Source organism: Labrus mixtus, chromosome 4, assembly GCF_963584025.1.
Source record: "Labrus mixtus chromosome 4, fLabMix1.1, whole genome shotgun sequence".
NCBI lineage: Eukaryota > Metazoa > Chordata > Actinopteri > Labriformes > Labridae > Labrus > Labrus mixtus.
In genome coordinates, this window is record NC_083615.1 from 17,676,897 (window position 1) to 17,699,685 (window position 22,789).

At 42.8% G+C, this 22,789-nt stretch overlaps 1 protein-coding gene across 6 annotated transcripts in view; it reads left to right on the forward strand.

The window, feature by feature from the left end:
* Positions 1-22,789, forward strand: part of cadps2 (Ca++-dependent secretion activator 2) — a 300,078-nt gene that overhangs the window by 78,548 nt on the left and 198,741 nt on the right. For all 6 annotated transcript variants that reach the window (XM_061037051.1, XM_061037053.1, XM_061037052.1 and 3 more), the window contains exons 4-11: positions 3,304-3,384; positions 3,726-3,959; positions 4,130-4,251; positions 8,535-8,646; positions 11,796-11,935; positions 17,945-18,011; positions 18,423-18,531; positions 20,048-20,248. In XM_061037051.1, the coding sequence (XP_060893034.1) occupies positions 3,304-3,384; positions 3,726-3,959; positions 4,130-4,251; positions 8,535-8,646; positions 11,796-11,935; positions 17,945-18,011; positions 18,423-18,531; positions 20,048-20,248 (1,066 nt within the window). The remainder of the gene's footprint in view (positions 1-3,303; positions 3,385-3,725; positions 3,960-4,129; positions 4,252-8,534; positions 8,647-11,795; positions 11,936-17,944; positions 18,012-18,422; positions 18,532-20,047; positions 20,249-22,789) is intronic.

Sequence of the window (22,789 nt, forward strand, 5' to 3'; positions counted from 1 at the left end):
CGGCCGAAATTAGCGACCTCCGGAGGGTGGCTGGGCTCAGCCTTAGAGATAGGGTGAGGAGCTCGGACATTCGGGGGGAGCTCCGAGTAGAGCCGCTGCTCCTCCGCATCGAAAGGAGCCAGTTGAGGTGGTTTGGGCATCTGTTAAGGATGCCTGGAATGCGCTGGAAGAATTATATATCCCGTCTAGCCTGGGACTGCCTCGGAATCCCCCAGGAGGAGCTGGAAAACGTTGCTGGGGAGAGGGAAGTCTGGGTTGACTTACTGCGCCTGCTACCACCACGACCCGACCTCGGATAAGTGGAAGAAAATGGATGGATTGATGGATCTCAAAGTCGATTTTTTTGGTTGCTGTCTGTTTTAGATCAAGGTTTGGGAAGTCTTTTGGTCGTGCACACAGCGTCCCTGAGTGGGCAGGGCCGTCTCCTCCCCCCAAAGTGTTGGCAGGGCTCACAGTTGGACAGGTAGGGGTTCACTGGAACAAAAACCAAAAAGATTGAAACATGATCGAGCCTATGAGCAAAACGTCAACAAGCTGAAGGAAGCGTCATCCAATCAGTGTGAACACAGAGCTCAGAACAACAGACCCAGAGGGAGTCTGACTTCACTCTCTGTACTCCACATTATATTTACATGTGGTGTATTATATTAAGAGTCAGAATGTTGTATGTTATACCTTTAAACTTACTGGAACATGTCAACATTATACGCTGTACAGCTCTTTCAGTCTTTCTGTTATTAGCATGCATGACATTTCCCTTTTGAACTGGCTCTTGCTTCTCCTACTTAGTCATCTAGTTTGTAAACCTCTTTGTGCAACAATTAACTGACTGTGAGCTCCGTTATCTCAGAACACTTAATTAGATTTGAATCTAATTAACAGGAGACGCAACCAGGAATGCAAAGTACCAGCGTCCAGCATTACACCAACTGATTGATGCCCGACGCACACATGAGCACAGACAAACTGTTGCTGATGAATAACACATTCATCATCATCAGTATGAAGAAGAAGCAAGGTGCATTCATTCAGAGAGAACGATTCAGGAGAGGTTCTATCGACCCGTTTGTAGACTTTATGTACCTAAAAGTAAAATACAGAAAAAATGTGTGAGGCTGAGGAGAAGAGAATTTGCATATGACTGACTTAAGACCCGTGGTTCTCACCTTGTCTTGCCTCAGGACCCACCACCAAATTGGACCCAAATTTCTGATATTTTTAGACCAATCAGATTTATTTACAGTCGGCACAAAACATGTGACAGAAGCAGGAAACTGAATAAAACTAACATTTTTAAAAAGTGCTTCACAGACTTTTTTTACACAGGTTTTTTTCCAGGCACACATTAGCGACCCTCTGAATATGGCTCCGCGACCCACCTCTGGGTCCTGACCCACCAGTTGAGAACCACCACTTGAGACCATAAAACCCTTAGAAAACTGTTGACTTAGGTAATAAATAAAGTGAGAAGTAGCTTGTTTTCTCATCTTGTTTCAGTCAAACTTCAATAACAAGCGGGGAAGTCGCCCCCTGCTGGAAAGATTTCAGAATTACAGCATTACTCCATCCGCTTTTCTCAGAGGCTCCGCCCACTTCTTATACACTTTATGGTATGAGTCAGTTGAAGAACAGGACGAGGAGAGTTCTCCAGCTGAGGGCGTGGATGTAGTAGTCAGCCTTCAACAGAAGGTCAAAATGTGCGAGTCAGAGATTAAATCGGTCCAGGACAGGAACTCTCAAGGGTCTCAAGCTGACTTGTGTTCAGCTGTAGTTTTCATCTCCTGCTCTGCGTTTCTCTCCTCAGCCTGCAGCTCTGATAACTCCTGAGCGTGACTAAAGCAAGTTTGTACTCTGTAAAAGAGACACTGACTGCAGGTTGTTAACTGATTCTCTGGGACTCATTTTGGAACAGAGTCAAATTAAACAGCTTATCTCTCCTCTCTCTCTTATCGCCTCTGAAGGTTTTAGCTCGTCTCGTTGGCTCCAGGCTGAGTTTCCATCACAGCCGTTTTATCTCTGATTGTAATGTAGACGCCTCTGCTCATCACAGAGTGGGGAAACGAGACGAGGCTTTTCTGCAAACTAAGCAAACCCGATCACTTTTTTACCCTGCTTTCATCTCCTCTTTGAGACTCGCTGACATCAAGTTTAACAGACGGCTTGTCGGCTGATCTCTGCTCAGTGTGAAGCCGGTGAACAGGAGTTTCATATAAAGAATCTTACATGTAATACATATTTCCCTCCACCTGTCAAGTTAGGAGTCAATGCAAAGCTCAGAAAATCAAAAGACTAGGACACATCGGCAGTCTTTGTTTTGAAAGGGCTTTTACTTTTCTTTAAAGTAGAGTAAATTTTATAAAAAATCCACTTCTACAGTGTTTTTGAACATATATTTGGGTAACCTGAGTGTCTACTGACCCACAAAATACAATAAACACATCCAGTCCTTTGTTTGTGGTCTGCATAAGTCTTCCAACACAGAGAAAAATGCTCTGTTTCAAATGTGCTCTCCTTGTGATGTCACAGTGGGATTCTGGTTAAAAAAAAATCCCCTCCCCTCCCCTGGTATCTCCACCCATGGACTCCACCCCCAGACTAGAGCTAAACTTTTGCACATGTCTGCCATTTTTATTCTCACTAGTGATGGAGAGATGTCTACCAGGAAAACTCAGGGGGGGGGGCTCATTGCATTTAAAGAGACACACACACCAAAATGGAGCGTTCTGAGAGAGCTGGTTTATACAGGGTCACAAACCCACAAATCCTCTATAAGATGACATCAAATCGAGCCTGCAGAGTTACATCCTTGTTACCTTTGTCCCTTTAAAGATAGGGAGTTGAATCATGTCAGCCTCTAGATATTGATTGTTTGATTTTATTTACAGATTATTGGACATAATTGGACACAAAAACCTAAAGGTCAAATATTATCCTGCTTTTTCCAATAAGTCTCAGAGCTCCCCAAACATGTGTGTGAAGTTTCTTGTTCTAAATCCACTCTGATCCTGTATTTGATCATGCCTATAAAGCCCTTTATTTCAGCCCTGCTCAGAACAGGCTGTTTCTGTGTCTGTAGCTTTAAATGTAAATGAAATTCTATAGAGTGAGAGTTTTTTGGAGCAACATAGTGGACATCAGAGGAACTGCAGCTTTCACTTGGATCATTTCTGTTCTGTAAATTGATGGAGAGGATTTCCTGAGGTCGTCTTAGACACACGTCTGAACTTTCTTCTTAAACCCCCTCGGGGTAAAAGCTCTCTGATTGGCTGACTGATGATACTCTTCCTCTTTATCTCTTCACAGCTGGATAACGTGGACGAGCAGGCGGCTCAGATCAGGAGAGAGCTGGACGGAAGGTTACAGCTGGCTGAGAAGATTTCCAGAGTGAGAAACACATTTTTCTATCAATAATGCAAACAGAACTTTTTAGAAAATCAGATATTGTTCTTCCTTCTGGTGGAATGACAGCATCACTGAGGCCTTAGTATTGGCTTGTAATATGTTTATACAAATGTTTATCTGGACTCGTCGGGTGAATGTGACTTAAGAGGTATAGTAAGAGATTTTTGACTAGAAACGAGACAAAAAGAGTTGGTGAAACATGACTTTTTGCAGTGTAAAAACGGCTGTTTTTTCTAACAAACACGAGTGCATGAATGTGTTAAAGTTGCTCACCTAAATGTGATGTTGACCTCTGTGTCGATGGCTGCTCGTCCTTCCTGCAGGAGAGGAGATACCCAAAGTTCGTCTCTGCAGACATGGAGCCTCTCTACGTGGAGGAGCTGCGGTCGTCCGTCAACCTACTCATGGCCAACCTGGAGAGTCTGCCCGTGTCTAAAGGAGGTCCGGACTTCAAACAGAAACTCAAACGCTCCTCGCTGAACAACTCCTTCTTAGACATGGGAGACGAGGGAGACATCCTGTCCAAGTCTGACGTCGTGCTGTCCTTCACACTCGAGGTTTGTTGTCAAATAGTTTGAAGTCAGGATCATTTTCTTAAACTGTTGAATGTTTAATTTGATTTTAACAAACCTTCTTTTAGCTAATAAGCACTCTTTAATATTCTGAATTCGACACATTTAATCATTAAGGTCCTCTGAAGACACCTCTGTGTTTTTTTTTATTTTAGATTGTGATCGTGGAGGTCCAGGGTCTGAAGTCTGTGGCTCCCAACAGGATCGTTTACTGCACCATGGAGGTGGAGGGAGGAGAGAAGCTGCAGACGGACCAGGCCGAAGCCTCCAGACCACAGTGAGTTCTGCGTCTGAGAAAAACTGATTTTTCTCTTTAAAGATTTTTTATTTTTGGGCTTTTTGTGCCTTTAATGAATAGATAGGACAGTGGATAGAGTCAGAAATCAGGGAGAGAGAGTGGGGAATGACATGCGGGAAAGAAGCCACAGGTGGGAGGCGAACCCGGATTTTTCTCTTTAAATACACACAGAGAAACTTTATCTCTGCAGCAGCTGAAAGAAAAAGTATACCTGTCGAGTCAGACTGCACAGAGTGAAGGTCAACCATCCAAACACATTTATAAGTGTCAGGGGAAATGTATAGAAAGAGGCAGCTTTGTCGAGCCTTTAAACATCTCATAGAGTGGTCTAACGTTGATGTAAAAAGTCGCAAAGACTACAGTCGACGGCTAACCACCACGTACGTTCTGCACATGTGTTAGAGGAAATAACTCCCCATACCAGCAGGGGGCAGTAGTCTGTTGTTATGATAAGAGAAGACCATTTTCACACCGCTGTCGCTCACCACTCGTATTATCGGTAGCCTGCTAATGGAGAATAATGTCTGATGAAAAGTTGAAAATGGTGCTGGCGTTGTCAGCCCTTGGTCTTTTAGTGGAAAAAGAAAAGAAGAGGCAAGGGGGACAAATAAGGAGAAACCACACTAATGGGGAAAGCATGGATACTACAGCGGCATGCTCAAGGGGCTTTCCTGAACCTGAGAGCTGGAGAGAAATGACCTCCCAACAGCCAATCAGAGAGATTCATCTCACCGACGCCGATTCAACATGTCGAATCTGCGGGGCGCTGGTGGTGCAGTGGTTAGTGCGTGTGTCCCATGTATGGAGGCTGTAGTCCTCCAAGCGGGCGGCCCAGGTTTAAATCCAACCTGTGGCTCCATTCCCGCATGTTATTCCCTACTCTCTCTGTCTCCCTGATTTCCAACTCTATCCACTATCCTATCTCTCCATTAAAGGCACAAAATCCCCCCCCCCCCCAAAAAAAAAAAAAAACTAACAAAAAACATGTCGAATCTGCCAAAGAAAGGCCAACGGGTTGCGACACACCTCATAAACTAGGGGGCGACGACTGCAGTTGGACCGTCGACCGACGATCTCCTTGGTGTGTCAGGGCTTTAACAACCGCCTGACTCCCAGCCAATACCATCACACTGTGTCGTCCCCACAATCACCGACATCCTCATTCATGCACGTCCTGCTCCGACCTCCACCTCAGCAGCAAAGAAGTGTGGACAACAGGAACGCCAGGAATACAAAGAAGCATATTATCCCATATGCTCTTTTGTAAAGCATCTCCAGATAACACTTGATTAGAACACACTTATTGTTGTTATTTTGATGTTGTTGGTTGCTATTTAAGTTTCTGTTGAGACAAATCCAACACAGCATTTAGAACATGTTGCCAGTCTGCTCAGCCTCCTCTCCTGACTCCTCATTGGATTATCGTCTGAGTTTTCGGAGGTGAAATGGTCCTTAACACACTTACCTGAAGCTGAATTACCGCAGACTCACAGCTTTGAAATTCAAACGGCTCTCCGTGGATCGAAGGCAGAAAACTCCACTTTTATACATAACTGGAGAAGTGACCCTCAGCTTCCTCAAACAGCGATACGACCTGCCTGGAGCCATGCTGCTTATTCTTCAGCCAAGGCTGATGCAGAGAGAAGATGAGGGTGTTATGTAACGAGCGATGGGAGTCAATCTGCCTTCAGCGCGCACACACACACACACACACACACACACACACACTGAGTTTAGAGAATCTTTATATTACCTTACCTCAAACTCTACAGGGAGGAGATTTATGAGCGGGTACAGAGACCGAAATTCAACATTATCAGAGGAGAAACGATGAGTCGCTCCACGACCAACAGGACAAAGGAACTTTTACTATAGATCTCAACATGTTTTAAAGAAGATAAAAGTGGATCCAGGCTAAAAGACTGGAGGAATGTGAAAACTGTGGGATCCAGACACGTCATCATTTGTCCAGGAAACAAAAAACAGGACAAAAAATGTTTGTCAACAAACATCTCTCCAGGATAAAGACGAGACAATAAAGTCTTCGGTATTTCAATGAGACTGGACTTAAACGTTAGCGGTGGGACGTTTGGACATTGAAACTATTTTCCTCCACAGTTCGTTTAATGCGTCAGTCCATTTACCTCAGAAGTCCAATACCACAGCTGGGAATGACGTCTCACCCGAGTTGACCAAGTTCCAGTTACGAGTATGTAAGAAGTCAGAAAAGCAACATGGAAGCCTCCAGGAGTACCCTTGTTGTGTTAGCTAATACGATGTGAAAACAGCACAGAATGTGAGAGTTTGCGAACAACATGTCCACAGATAGAACTTACATGATACTGTCGGTTTGATTGATTTAATTACCCGCAAGAACAAGACATAGCTGCCCACTTTTGGGTCCCGACCCACCAGTTGCTGCTCTAGGCTATTTGCCGCCCCAGTAATAGCTCTCTTAACACAGTATGAAAGTTCTCTGCTATAAGGAAATATCCTGCATTCCTAGATTTTTTGCAAGTGTGAAAAAAAATCTGAGGCCATAATAGTTGGTTTGTAACAGTCATTAAATGAGATTTAATGTATTGAAGCCTTTGAGGGACTTGTTACTTTCTGCTGCAGCAACATAGACGACGTGCATTAGATGTTTGATGTACTTATAATTTAGAGTTTTGCACCATGCCGGCTACTCTCAGGAACTCATTGCTGTACATTCTGTAGCAGTTTTTTGGTCGTTGGATGCCCGTTGAACAGAGGGGGTCGGTACAGTAACGAGGCTGCCCTTTCACATGATCCGGCTGCTTGGGCAGGTCTTTTTTCTTTTCTTTTCTTTCTGTCAGCCGTGAACTCCACCAAACAGCCAATTAGACGAGCTCGGCGTCACCTGAACCCCTCTGTGGTCACGACGGATCCTCTGCTGTGAGCCGACTTCACTGCAGCTCGTGTAACCTTCATCATGATTACCCCGCACCCTTCATCTCTAATAACGATGGCGCACACTTAATGACATTGTAGTTAACTTTAATTACACAGACAACATGATTAGCTGTGATTACACCGTCGACCAATCGCTCCGATGAGACCTGCACTCGTAGTGTAACAGCTTTTTGATCCCTGAGGACCTTTGTATTAAGAACATATTTATTTATTTGAGGATGTCGAGCACTGTTTCTTCATGTTTATTACAAATCTAGTACTCTCCTTTTAATCATGTTCCAATCAGCTCAGCGTGTTGTACATGTAGGTACATGCAGAGGAGGAAAATAACTTCCGTCTTCCATTTACGTCAGCTTTAAAGTCTCCTGCTGCAGGGCTCCTCCATACTGACTGTAAATATTAAAGTATGAAGCCTGAGTGTCGTCACCCGTCTGTTGCTGCAGGGGGCGCTGGAGTCCCATCCATGGTGGTCTCCATGCTGGAAATGCTGTCTGAGTCTAACTTTCAGTCAACCTAACGACAGACTGAGAGCTGGAGCTGAGGCGGGTTTTAAGCCTTTTGACAAACCGTTACACCGCGGTTTGATTCTTCAATGAATCAATCAATCGATTTATAGTAACAAATTACAAAATGACACAAAACCAGCAGGCCTGATTCTCAATCCAAGCTCTAGAAACAAAATTAGCCAACAGATTAATCCATGCTCTCAAACATTTCAGGATTGTCTTAGAAGTGGGTGTAGTCACCATGACATCACTCTTTAGTTTGTCAGCTTCAAAGTTTGCACTTTAGCAGTCACCATTTTGGTTTTCAGTAGACAGAAGTGACCATATATGGATAAATGGGTTGTAGCTGTAGAGGAGCGAAGAGTTAGCAAAAACTTAGCAACAGGCTAACACAGGGGAGCTGGGGTTCCTAAACTTTGCCACTCCAAGAACCCTCCCTAAAACCATAGCCTCAGACAAGGACCCCCACCTTACAAAATGACTTAAATTCATTTCCTGGTTGTCTTTTTTCTATTTAGAACAATTTCAGTTTTAAGAGCGGCAGGCAGTGTTTCTGATTGGCTACAGTCGTGTGTGTTAATTTGCATTGGAAAAAAATGAACACACAGATTTCGATATGCTGTCATGAATAACATCTGAAAATACATTTTAAAATAATGTCACAAATAATGTTGATTTTTAATTTTGTTCCATTTTACCCTTTCTTCCAATTGTCCACAACCTCAAAAAAAGTGTTTCTGTACTTCCTTGCATGAACAGAAAACTCATCAGATTGTCTTGTATGTGTCTGTGCAGCTCTAAAGAGGATCTTTGTGTCTTCAGGTGGGGGACTCAGGGGGACTTCACCACGACTCACCCTCTGCCCTCGGTCAAAGTGAAGCTGTTCACAGAAAGTACGGGAGTCCTGGCTCTGGAGGACAAGGAGCTCGGCCGGGTGAGTCTTAAACTGCACTTTATCTCCCAACAAAGAAGAAACACAATGGAAAAAAACAGCAACTCAGAACATGTTCTTTTATGTAAGACCTCAGTCAGGTCGCTGCCTGTATTATAAGATAAGATGTACTTTAATTGTCCACAGAGGGACAAATGCATTTAACTAAAGTGAAAGCACACAGCTCTGTGCAACAAAACAAGGACAACACAAGACAGGACAACCATAAAAACACATTAAGTGACGCTTTAAAACATAATAAATATGAATAAGAAGACCAAAGGCTGAATCTAAAAACTTAAAGGTCACATATTATGCAAAATACTCTTCACCATGTTTTTCTAACACTAACATGTGTCTCTATTCTGTCTACAAACCCCCCAATGATGAGAAAAGTCCATCCTCTCCGTCTTTTACCTGCTCCACTTTTCAGAAAATATGTGCTCAAACAGGCCGTTTGGAGATTTTCCCTTCATGACATCACAAAGGGCAGTAACCCCTCCCCCAGGTGGGTGACACTCCCACAGCTAGGTGTTTGTTCTGCCCTCTGAGTCTGCCTTCTCACTGTAAACAATAGGGCATGGAGCGAGAAAGACAGAGACACCCAAGCCTAAGGAAGAAGGACTAATTACTGAAAATACGTCTGATTTTAAGCTGCTACCTGTTTACTTCTTATTGATTCCTGACACCACTCAAGCTTTCTGCAGTGACTCAACCCTCCTACTGTCACCTCAGGTACCTACAGACTCTGTGAGTTTGTGTTGGATTTGAAGGGAGATGATACATTTCTTGGGATTATTTTTTAGCTCTGACTAAATCCAACGTTCTGACATCATTTTCCAGATCCTTTTACACCCTGACTTTTTACTAGTCCAATAAAAAAAGCCGGGTGAACTCACTGAAGTGACCTGAAGGAGTAAAGGAGCAAAACATCTTCAAAGCGATCAAAGCGAGTCCTGTTGCCTTTGACGTAACAGATGTGTTTATGAATCCATGAGCTGGATCACTGAGAGTCTTTAAAGACTAATTACAGGAGGAGCAAAACAATCTTCAAAGAGGATCAGAACTGCTGAGGAGGGGCTCATCATGACATCAAAAATCATCTGTAACTTCCCCTGGAGAAAAGAAACCAGCACTGAAGGGGTTATCTCTTAATTATTGACTGATTCTGATTGGACAGTGCAGGACAGAGAGCTGCAGGATCAGCTTGAGATGTAAGCATGAGTCCTGGGTGTCATGATTGATGACCAGCTAACTTTTAAGGTTCAAGTAGCCTCGATTGCCCGGTCATGTCGATTTGCCCTGTACAACATCAGGAAGATCGGACCTTACCTGTCAGAACATGCTACACAGCTCCTGGTACAGGCTCTTGTGATATCACGCATCAACTATTGCAACTCTCTACTGGCAGGTCTTCCTATATGCACTATCAAACCCCTGCAGATGATACAAAATGCAGCAGCACGACTGGTCTTCAACCTTCCTAAAAGAGCACATGTCACTCCGCTGTTCATCTCCTTACACTGGCTCCCAGTTACTGCTCGCATCAGATTTAAAACTCTGCTGCTCGCTTACAAAACAGCGACAAAAACGGCTCCTCCTTACGCTAATGTGCCTTTTATCGCTAGATGCCACCCGATACTAAAGAGAAGAAGAAAATGACAACGAACAGCCAATCATGTCGCAGGGATATGGGTAAGCGTGCTTACAGACGCTCAGAGCGGAATGAAAATACAGCCGAAATTAGCGATCGCGGCACTGAAGGAAACGCTGATCCTTCCGACTCAAAGCAGGAGAAAACACCGCCAACAAGACGACAAGAAAGGTCGCTCAACTTCCGGAGTTTAGAGACATTTTGGCTATTTACAGTCTGACAAAAACGGAGTAAAGGGATCTGTAAGCTGTGCCGAAGGGAATTGAAGCTAAAACAGCTAATACTCACTTTTCCCCCATTTGAAACGATATGACCCATTAAAAACCACCGAAGGAAATAAATATCCAAACGTCCAAAACAAATGTTAGTGTGGACCGTATTGTAAATAATATAAACAGTCTATGGTGTGGACCCCAGCGGGCCAGTGAGTGTGACTCCCCAGCAGCAAACTGTCATATCAGCGTTTTCCAGCTCCGTTCACTGAGCTTATGATGCTGAAATGTTTCTGTTTATTTATAGTTGGTCATGTTCTTACAGTAAAGAATAATTAAACCATAATTAACCATCTGGTTTCTTCAACTTTCACTCAGGAACAAAAATCAGCTTTTAAATTTGAAAGAAATAATTATTGACAATTATCGTGATAATTATCGATATCGACTGATGTGAATTTTTTTATCGTGATAACATTTTTTTGTCATATCGCCCAGGCCTACTGCTAAGTGAATTGTAGAGTCACTTAAGACACAAACAGAATCCTGACTGAGTGAGAGACGGACGCTTCAGACGGTCTGTGTTGTGTTTAGGAAGCAGACTGATGAAGGACACTGATTCTCGCAGAGCTCGGAGTGTTTCAATAACTGTTATCAGGAGGAAATATCTCAGTTTGGTGGAATAAAAAGGTGTCTGATATCCACTTTTCCATCTTTAATAACCCTCATAAGAGCGTCTGGAGAGAGAGACTGAGCAGAGAGACATCCTAGGCAAGTCAAGACCACACTAACCGAGACCAAGACATACCCAAGACCATAGAGCTCTGACACCAAGTCAAGACCAAGACAGAGCGAGACAGAACCAAGACCAAGACAGGGCGAGACCGAGACAAGACCAAGACACTTAGGGATCGAGTTTGAGTCAAGACCAAGACATTTAGGGATCGAGTTTGAGTCAAGACCAAGACATTTAGGGATCCAGACTGAGACAAGACCAAGACATACCTGAGACAAGAGTGCTCCAAGACTGAGACAAGACAAAACATTTTAGAGATCGAGATCGAGACCGAGTCAAGACCAAGACATTTAGGGATGCAGGCCGAGTCAAGAGCAAAACCATAAACATCACTGAAGAATCATCATCTTGGGTTTAGGGGGCTTGTCACTCACTTGGACTGTAACAACCTTGACCTTTTAGGCCGTAACCGGGGTTAGAACGTGCCGTAACGGGTTAGAACGACACGTTCTAACCCGTCCCTGCCTCCATCTGTTTTTCCCCTCCTCAGGTGATCCTGAACCCGACCACCAACAGTCCGAAGCAGACCGAGTTTCACCGCATGGTCGTCCCAAAGAACAGCCAGGACTCTGAGCTGAAGATCAAACTGGCCGTCCGCATGGACAAACCGCCCAACATGAAGCACAGCGGGTGAGTCACAGACTCTCATCCCCCCACCCCCACCCCCCCCCCCCCCTCCAGCTCCTTTTTCCCACCCCTCTGCTTGTCTTCTCATTGTAACTACCTTTATACCTTTATTACTTCCATTACATGAAAAACCAAAGAACTGACACATGGCGGTGTCTGAGTGGTGGAGTCGGTCATCTCTCAGTTTGAAGGATTTCCATCAACCTGTACAAGAGCTCACTTTAAAAATAATAAAACAAACTAAAAGAAGAACACTTTGAAAAAAAAGGAAACACAGTTTAATATGTTGTTTCTGTTTTTTTTAATGAAGAGATTGTCTGGCTTATTTTCAGGCTGACAGCGTCCCCTGCTGGTGAAAAGTGGAAACAGAAAGAGTGTGAGCTCAATCTGAGGAGCACAGCTTGTTAGTTTAAGTCCTGTCCTGAACATAAATACTTCATCAGTAACTGTGTCACAGTTCAGATATGTTTAATATGCTTGATCAAAATCTTTTTGCTCTTTTATAAACTGATGTTTGATTCTGGAGCATCTGCACAGATTCTCCTTTAGCTCCTGGTTCTGTCATGTGACTCTTTTCTGTGCATTGTTCTGATTTCCCTTCATCTCTTCTCTCTTATCAGACGTACATAAAGTCACAGTTTGTGTTCTTCTGTCTCACCCTTCTTTGGGCTCGCTGCCTGTTTCTGCTCGTCAGTCGTGATGCTAACATTTGCTAGCTCTAACATACTTCCTGTTCTGTCTGTGGACCAGCAAGACATTCAGCTCGTCCTGTTTTATTTAAAGGGCGAGAGTTTGAAAGCAATGTGGGTTCTACAAGAGGAAGCTTGGCCCAACGTTTTCAATATGCAGCGTCTGCTAAATCAAAGTGAAGAACTTCAGGAACAATACAAACCGCCTGAGCTTACACCACATTTTAAATAAGATGAACAACGGCCAACAACTGCTGACTAACTCACAGAGCATCACTTTACAGACCTGCAGCCCGTACTATATAGTTTAAACGATGCACACTGTTTTAAGCTCTAATTTCTGATTTGAAAACTCTTCCTGTGCTGTTCTGCAGTTTGAAATAACAATAACTAAAGTTTATTTGTGTAGAAATGATTAAAGCAAAGATCAGCAGAGTGGAGATGATCTTTGTTTTTAAAGCAGCGGTGGCACTTTCTGATTTGTCTTTTATTCGTTACTCCTCCCCTTTTGGAGGTTTTGGGGCAAGCCCAACTGGGAGGAGACCCCGGGGTATATAGACCCAGAGTTCACTTGAGGTATTATTTATCCCGTCTGGCATGGGGACCCCTCAGAATCCCCCCAGAAGGAGCCCCAAAGAGGGAAATCTGGGTTGAATTACTTCACCTGATGCCACCCTGACTCAACCTTGGATAAGTGGAATGAAATGGATGGATGGATTGTAGTGACTTTTGTTTCCTCCAATTTATTTTTTTGTAATTCTTTAAAAAAACAACAGTAGATATCTTATGTGTTGCTCCTTTAAGGCATAAAGGTTAAGGCAGCATTTTTGTTGTGCAGTTCTCAAATTCTGCCAACAGATGGCAGCAAAACATAATTTACAAACCCACGACCTGTGATGATGAAAAGTGTGTTGTGTGTGAACCAGCCTTTATGTCAATTACTGAATGGGAACATTCACATTTAAATATCCTGTTTACTGTTTCTCAGATTGTAGCACAAACTCCAGATAAACTGTTAATAACGAATAACAAAATGAAGTACATGACCATAATGTGCTTAAAATCATTTCTACTTCATCTTTTTATAATCCCCTAAATCATATTTTTGTTATATGTTATATATATATGTTATATATTTTTGTGTCTGAGGTCACTAACTTGACTATTCTTGATGTCTGTACTCTGAAGAATTCAACATTAGGTTCCCTGTTGGATCTAATGCAGCTTTTCGTTCTCTTTTGTTGAAGTAAAACTTCCTCACGTCCTTTAAACCAAAACTTAACAGTCTGCGTCAGTCCAAATACTTCACTAAAACTTCTACATTGTACTTTCTTAATAATACTTTTTAAGTTATTCAAATGCACATGTAGGCTTGTAGCACCATGAGAAAGACTAGTAACGGGTCTCCTCCCTCGCTTTTAGTCCGTTAAAAGAAAGAACGTCTCCCAAACTCCTTTACATCATCTAAATAGACGGACTATAGGAAGGCTAAATTTTGGGTGCAGTTTCCAAAAGAAACCACAAGGGGTCAGTGTTTGCTTCTTAGTGAGTCGAGCAGGTCTCCTGGCTCTTCTTCATGTGTTTAAACTTGCCCTCTGTCATTTCTGATTTATTAAAGACACAATCTGTGACAGACCTGCTGATGGTTGGCATCTTATGTTTTTATTTAGGTAGTTTGATTTAGTTTTTTTACTGGGAAGCTTTAATCTAAAAAACTGACATCTCTTGGATCAGAAGAGACCATTATGTGAGACTCTGTTTGGACCAGAAGAGACCGTTATGTGAGACTCTGTTTGGACCAGAGGTGACCATGATGTGAGACTCTGTTTGGACCAGAGGAGACCATTATGTGAGACTCTGTTTGGACCAGAAGAGACCATGATGTGAGACTCTGTTTGGACCAGAGGAGACCATTATGTGAGACTCTGTTTGGACCAGAAGAGACCATAATGTGAGACTCTGTTTAGACCAGAAGAGACCATGATGTGAGACTCTGTTTGGACCAGAAGAGACCATGATGTGAGACTCTGTTTGGACCAGAGGGGACCATGATGTGAGACTCTGTTTGGACCAGAAGAGACCATGATGTGAGACTCTGTTTGGACCAGAGGACACTGAGTGTCTCCTGTTCAGATGCTCGCAGTGTGATGCGCAGTGTGAGAAGCAGCGGTTGTGAGATTCAAATGCTCGCTTTCTGTCTGGCTCGTCTCGAAGGTTGAACACCCAATCAGAACTGTGATGGCAGTGGAATAAAACACCCTGCAGTCGACCATTTTCATGATTATACTTCCGACTTCCAAATTTACATTTTGAAAAACATTTCTACATTTCATAAAACAAATTTACAAAACCAAAACCATTTTACCAAGGACAGTACACATTGCCATTTTATTAAACACATTTACAAGATGTGAAACACTTTCGAGCGCTGAGACAAATTTACAAACGGCAGAATCTTGACAGAAAGGGAAAGTACCAAAAGCAGGAATTGACCCAGACGTGATTGAGTGAGGGGTCATTTTGTCTGTTTAGGTGAAAGGCGTTCACACATGCTGCTCCTCGAGGGAATATCAGGAGTGTTTCAGGAGATTTCTGCAAGAATTTGTGAAAGCAATATAAGTAACTTTTAATTAAAATAGATTTTAAACAAGCTGCATTTTAGGAGAATATTTTAGAACTCTTCTTCTTATTTTTGTCTTGTTACTGCTGCTTAACTTGGATTTCCCCTTCTGTGGAGATCTTATCCCATTATTATTCAAATCATCCTGTTTTTTATTGGAGTCGATCTACAAAGACTGAAGATTAAAAACAAAAGTATATTTATTTTATTTTCTGCAGATTAGATTCTTTCCTTTACGGGTATGTTCAACGTTAATACTTTTATTTTCAGCAGAGACTGAACTGCCTGAATTAAATATTGTGTCACTCAATTTAATGCAACAAAAACTCTTCATCTGGAATATTTTAATAATGCAGGATTATTTCTTATAAAACATTTTATCTTATCATAACTGTGCTCTATTCAGTCACTGACATCTATGGATGTAATGAAACTCTACTTCCTCCTGCATTTGTTACCAAAAGTAAAAAACATGACCTCCCTCTCTCCCTCAAAGAGTGAAAATCCATCTAAATGACCAGTTAAAGATGTTTTGTTTTTTTGCAGCGAGGACTGTTAAATGCCTGCAGTGAACTCTTTGGCGTCTTCAGTCCATCAGCGCGGCGTCGTGCGGCTGAATGAAACTCTTAAAACCCTGCAGGAAGGACGCTCCACGACCAAATAATTTTTCACAAGTGGCCGGCGAGCGGTGCCACATATTAACCCTGCCGTGGCCCAGATTCTCCAGTCCTAGACGCGCCACAGCCTTGACTGGAGGCCTTTTCTTTGAGGGCGGGCAGCAGGGCTGAAGAAAGAGGTCTCGCCATCGATTGATTTTCCTCACTTGCACTTGCCTGTGTCCCACGCCTTCAGGAGGCCCGGGAGCAGCCATCGATCGAGAGGCCGCGCCGGTCATTCTTCCATTTTTCCTCCAGTCGTCCTCAATGAGCTGCTGTCTGTGTCACGGGCTCTCTGAGTGCAGGACTCATTACTTTCTCCTTTTAGCTTCTTCTTTAGAGGAGGGGGAGGGGGTTAATGTGGTAATAGAGTTCACAGCTGGGGGAGTAATAATGCTGTAATGTGGTATTGTGATAGAAAATCAGATGAATTGAGGAGCTTTTAAAGACTCTCGTATGTGGCAGACGACTCAACTGCTACATGAACACGTCCAGTGAGACAGAAAATAAAACATTTAGCATCTCTATCCAAACATATCCTGCTGTAACATTAAAAATCTACAATGTCTGGAAAGTGTCAGGTGATTTAAAAACCATAAATCATTCCCTCAAATTATTCTAATCATACATTTATTTCTAAAGCACCTTAAAGAAGACATATTCTCCCCCTTCTCCACCTTTTCAAACAGTCCGCTGTGGTCTAAATGAAACATCTGTGCTGTGCTTTGGTCAAAATATAACATGAATCAAGCACCAGAGGAGGTTTGTGACCCTGTATAAACCAGCTCTCTCAGAACGCTCCGTTTTGGTGTGTGTGTCTCTTTAAATGCAATGAGCCCCCCCTGAGTTTTCCCGGTAAACAACAATCCTTCGCTAGCGAGAATAAAAGTGGTGGACATGCAAAGTTTTGCTCTTGGGTGGAGTCCATGAGTGGAGATATAAGGGGAGGGGAGGGTTGTTTTTTTTATCAGAATCCCACTGTGACATCACAAGGCGACCAAATACGAAACGGAGCATTTCTCTCTGTGTTGTAAGACTTATGCAGACCACAAACAAAGGACTGGATGGGTTTATTTCACATTTTGTGGGTCAGTAGACACTCAGGTTACCCAAATATATGTTCAAAAACACTGCTAGACAGTGCAAGTTCCCCTTTAAAGGAAGAATGTGCGACATGTTCCACATAAATATATCAGAGATCAAGTCTATCCTGTGTAAATGTGTCTCTGAGTCATGACTGTCTACCATGAGGGAGAAGCTCGAGTCCCGCTGGCTGTGTTGTTGTCAGAGTCGTGTTTACATGGACGGGACGGCCGGCTCCTCCCCTTGTGTGTAAAAGCTGTTTTAGTCAAGGACTAGAGAGAAGAAGAAGAACATACTTGTTTAGGTGTCAGCGCTGAGCACATCATTCGTGACTAAAACGTTACTTATAATTCATTGATGTTATATCTAAAGGTCACATATTCTCTTCAACCAGTTTAAATAAGTTTTAGAGCTCCCCAAAACATGTGTGTGAAGTTTCTTGTTCTAAATCCTGATCCTGTATTTGATCATGTCTATAAACCCCTCTATTTCAGCCGTGCTCAGAACAGGCTGTTTCTGTGTCTGTACCTTTAAATGTAAATTAGCTGTGTCTGACCACGCCCCCTCTCTGGAAGGGCTTGGGTGTCTCGGGCTTTCTTGCTCCATGTCCTATTGTTTACAGTGAGAAGGCAGACTCAGAGGGCAGAACAAACACCTAGCTGTGGGAGTGTCACCCACCTGGGGGAGGGGTTACTGCCCTTTGTGATGTCATGAAGGGTAAATCTCCAAACGGCCTGTTTGAGCACACATTTTCTGAAAAGTGGAGCAGGCTAAAGACGGAGAGGATGGACTTTTCTCATCATTGGGGGGTTTTTAGACAGACTAGGGACACATATTAGTGTTAGAAAAACATGGTTAAGGGTATAACACTTCACCTTTAAAACATACAACTCATAAATTAAAAATAGAACAATCTCTGGATTTTTTCCTTTAAGTTAACATCTTGATGATCTCTGTCTTTCAGGCACCTGTACGCTCTGGGACAGAGAGTCTGGAAACGCTGGAAAAGACGATATTTTGTTCTTGTTCAGGTAAGTGATCAATTAGAAATGTGTCTTCAGATCAGCTCAGGGGGGAAACTGCAGGAGGATCTGACTGGAGCGTGATCGTCAGTGAAAATTATGAAATGGCACATTAAACACAAGATGTTTTATATAAACTGTACCTTTATAGAAATGCATTAGATCGTGAACATGTCCTCACATTGAGCGTTTCCTTGTTTTTTTTAGCATTTTCTAGAAAAACCTTTCAAAATCCATCAAAATCAAAATGTTTTAGTTTGTTTCCTAAGAACACAGTGTGTGTGTGTGTGTGTGTGTGTGTGTGTGTGTGTGTGTGTGTGTGTGTGTGTGTGTGTGTGTGTGTGTGTGTGTGTGTGTGTGTGTGTGTGTGTGTGTGTGTGTGTGTGTGTCTGTGTGTCTGTGTGTCTGTGTCTCCTGCAGGTGAGTCAGTACACATTTGCCATGTGCAGCTACAGAGAGAAGAAGGCCGAGCCGGTGGAGCTGATGCAGCTGGAGGGCTACACAGTGGACTACTGCGACCCTCAGCCAGGTAACACACACACACACACACACACACACACACACACACACACACACACACACACACACACACACACACACACACACACACACACACACACACACCTGTTTGACACGCTGTAACAACATGCAGAGAAGACATATATTTTAGAGGCAGTGATTAGAAAAACTCAAACTAATATTCTGTGATTATTTTAGCAGTTTTTTTTAAATATGCAAAGAGCATCAAGTGGATTTCTGCACCTTATCCTAAAGTCTTGGTGATATTTTTGAAGTTGAGAGATGATACAATGATACCATGTTGGGGCAGTCCTCTGTTCCACCCTTTTCTGTATCTCTCCATTGAGAACAATTTAAACTCTGTATTTATCGGAGAGTTTTTCACTTGACTGTCTGCGTGACTGCTGTTGGCTCAAACAGTTCAGAAAAAAACCTCTGAGATGAATTTCAGGGTCAAGATGTCGACTGTAATGTTATCTATCACAACAAATACGGTCACAGCTGCTTCATCCCTTTTCAGACCAGAGTCCTCTGCAGACTAGACACCTAGACACTTGAAGTCTGCGAGGCTCAAGTCACCACAGACGGAAAAAAAAAAAAAAAAAACGTACAAATGGTTTGGACACAAAAAACAAACTATGGCACTTCATCTGTAAGTCAGAATCAACAAGTACATCATCTTTATCAGTCAAACTTTTTGCAAAACACAATTTTTGTGTTGGGGAATACAAAAACAGAAATGAACAAAGGCTCAAAAAAATTAAAATGGACAGAAAAAGATATATTTAACAGCCCTAAAATAATGAAAATGCTCAGCCATAGTAATGAGTGTGTTGCCCAGGTTAAGAACATAATTCAGCCAGGTAATATCACTCCACAACATGGATCTAAAATTTGGAGGAAGTTTGTGTGAACTTTGACTCTATTTATCTAAAATAAAGAGGCAGTAGTATTAGTCTCCAGGAACTTTGTAACCGGAGGGTCGCTGGTTCAAGTCCTGATGCAGACCAAAATATTGGATACTTCCTGAGTACTGCAGAGGTGGCATTGAGCAAGGCACCGAACCCCTACAGCTCTGGTGCACTCCCTGTGTAGCAGCCCCCCCTCCACTCTGACATCTCTATCTATGTGCACGGGTGTATTTCAGGTTTCTCTCATCTAACACATCATCTGCTCACAGCAACAAAAGAGGAGAAGTTGGGGCGCTGGTGGCGCAGTGGTTGGTGCGCGCGCCCCATGTGTGGATGCTGTCGTCCCAAGCGGGCGGCCCAGGTCCGCCTCCCGCCTGTGGCCCCCTTCCCGCATGTCATTCCCCACTCTCTCTCTCCCTTATTTCCGACTCTATCCACTGTCCTCTCTATCCATTAAAGGCACAAAAAGCCCAAAAATAAATCTTTAAATAAAAAAGAGGAGAAGTTGTTACACCTTCATGAAAGTCTGTCCTGGAGTTGTGTTAGTGCTGTTCTCTTTATTAAATAAAATATGAATCTCTCATTTTCCTCTGCCCCCCCCCCCCTCCTCCTCAGGTCTGCAGGGTGGTCGGGTGTTTTTCAACGCGGTGAAGGAAGGCGACCTGGTGATGCTTGCCTGTGACGACGAGCAGGACCGGATGCTGTGGGTCCAGGCCATGTACCGAGCCACGGGACAGTCCTACAAACCGGTCCCACCGCTGCAGAACAAAACTACAAACTGTAGAGGAGGACTACAGAAACCAGCATCCCCCATCAGTACGTTCTGATTCTCACACACTTTTTATTTTGTTATTGAAACGGCATTAAAAACATCACATTAGACAGTTAGACAGCGTCCACAGCCTCAGGGGAGCGAGGTGAAGCGGTTGTTGTCGGTAGTTTTGGGATTGCCCCAAAGTGTGTGACAACATTACAGAAGGATCTGCACAGAGACTCCTGAAGAGTAAGATGCTTTTTAAAGTCGGTAACAGCTGTTTTATGGATCTCTTTAAATCCACTGGAATCTTTTCATCAAAACAGTCATGTTACCCTGCAGACTGCAGGAATCACAAGTTTGCAGTCTGCCTCAATCTGTACGTTTGTTTGTGTTTTTCTGTTTCACACAGGATAGTTTGTTTTTTTTTGTAACCAAACTATCCCTACAAATCCACAAAATCAGTAAAAACCACAACCGAGTGTAATGCCTCCCTGTCTCTATGATAAAGGCACAAATAGCCCCAAAATACTTCTTTAACCTTTTTGCAATGATGTCAGACACTTCAGCCACTTTTACACCAAAGTGATCGTCTGAATAACTGTTTTCCGTTTTAAGATAACTTCTGCGTTCAGACGGCATCAACTGTGTAACAAGAGCACTTCAAATGACTCACTCTATACTCCGACTCTACCGTGTAGACATTGATTAACATCCGGCCTGAGTTTGATCCTGGTTCACACTTAGGTCCAAGAAGTCAATTTGTTGTTTGTCATTTCAAAAACAGACCTCTTAGATTCATCTGTGACATCCATTAAACCTTTTATTTTTCCACTCCTCTCGTTCTCCATTTTCAAAACGTTCTTGTTTCATTGACCTTTTTCCCGCCTTCTTTCCAACCGTATTAATGACTGAACTGTCCTTTTACATTGTAGATTACAAAGTGAATAAAATACCACCAACAGTGTGAGTTCATTTATTAACGTGACACTTTTCCAAGCACGCTTTTGGATAAGAACCCTCATTGCGTCATGACCCCGATCGTAGTTGCCTGCGCCGTTAGCCGGACAAAATAAGTTTGACAAAGTTATGGATTAACAGAAAATGTACAAAAAGTATGAGTGAGGAAGAAGATCGGCCTGCACACTCGCTCAAATGCCACAAAAGATTTAATTGATCACAACGTTTTTGACCACAGGTCTTCTTCAGGTGATCATTTTTGAACGTCTGGTCGAAACATTGTGTGCGTATAACTACCTTTTTCTTCTGAGAAGGACGAGCGGAAACAATTGAATTTTTAGAAAAACTTAGATTCTGCGATCAAAACATCGGCTCCTCCCTCGCCACAGAGCGTCTCCCATTAAGCCCAGCGTCTGTTTGAAACACACAAACACAGACAGATCTCATGCTGCATGGAGGAGTTTTCATTATTTGTTAGCAGAGTGCTGATTGGTTGCAGGTCCACACACACACACTCACACACACACACACACACACACACACACACACACACACACACACACACACACACACACACACACTCTGGGTTTGGACAGATAGAGCAGGTGAACAGGGTGCAGCTTTCTCTGCTGTGAGAGACAAAAATCCCGCTGGGAAGAAATGAAGGAAGGAGATGAAGGGACAAAGACTCAGAGAGAGTCTCTCTTCTTTAACACATTCAGACTTCTTCTTACACAGTTTGTTGTTTAGAGAATATGACTGCTGCTTTCAAATCTTTAATCACAGTGTCATATAATGAGCAAACGTACAGATATCTAACTCCAGGCATGCAGTAAAAGATGCTTCCTTCCTTCCTTCCTTCCTTCCCTGCATCTCGGTCCTCTCCTCCCTCCTCCCATATGTCTCCGTCTTTAGAGCTTCCCTTTTCTCCACAGCTGATCTTTTTCATCCCTTTCCCTCATCTCTGTCTTTATGCATTTCTTCTTCTTCTTCTTCTTCTCTCATCTATTCTTTGGTCATTTCCTTTATCATCCCTTCATCCCCTCTTTCTTTACTTCTCCTTCTCACTCTTTTCATCCATCAGTCTTTCCTCTCTTTTCTCTGTTTCGTCTTCCGTTCATGTTTGTGTATTTCCTGTTTCTCCATTCTGTCCTTTTTTTTTCTTCTGCTCTCTTTTTGCCTGACATTTTCTCTGTTTTTAAATTGTATTATCACCTCCCCCCTTTCTTTCTCTCCCTTCCTTTTTTGTATCAACCTGTCCTACTTCAACACTTCCACCTGAGCATACATTTATGTTTCTCTTTTACCTCTTTTACAATTGTATTTAAACTACTGCAGAAAACACAATTCTTACCTTGCATTAGTGATGTAGTCAAGACAACATCAACCGAAACCAGAATGCTCTGAGACCGAGACAAGACCAAGACTGAATTACTACTACTGAGTACTACAACACTACCTTCCAATATTTACCTTTCAGACTCTGCATTAAACATATACTTAATTTTTTTCTCTATTATTTCTGTATTATAAATGATCTGCTGCACATGTTTCCTACATCCACATCGCCCCTCTTACTTGGATGTGAGTTGTTTGTAGCTTTTCTAATGTCATACTTTTGTGTATAATGACAATGAAAGCTT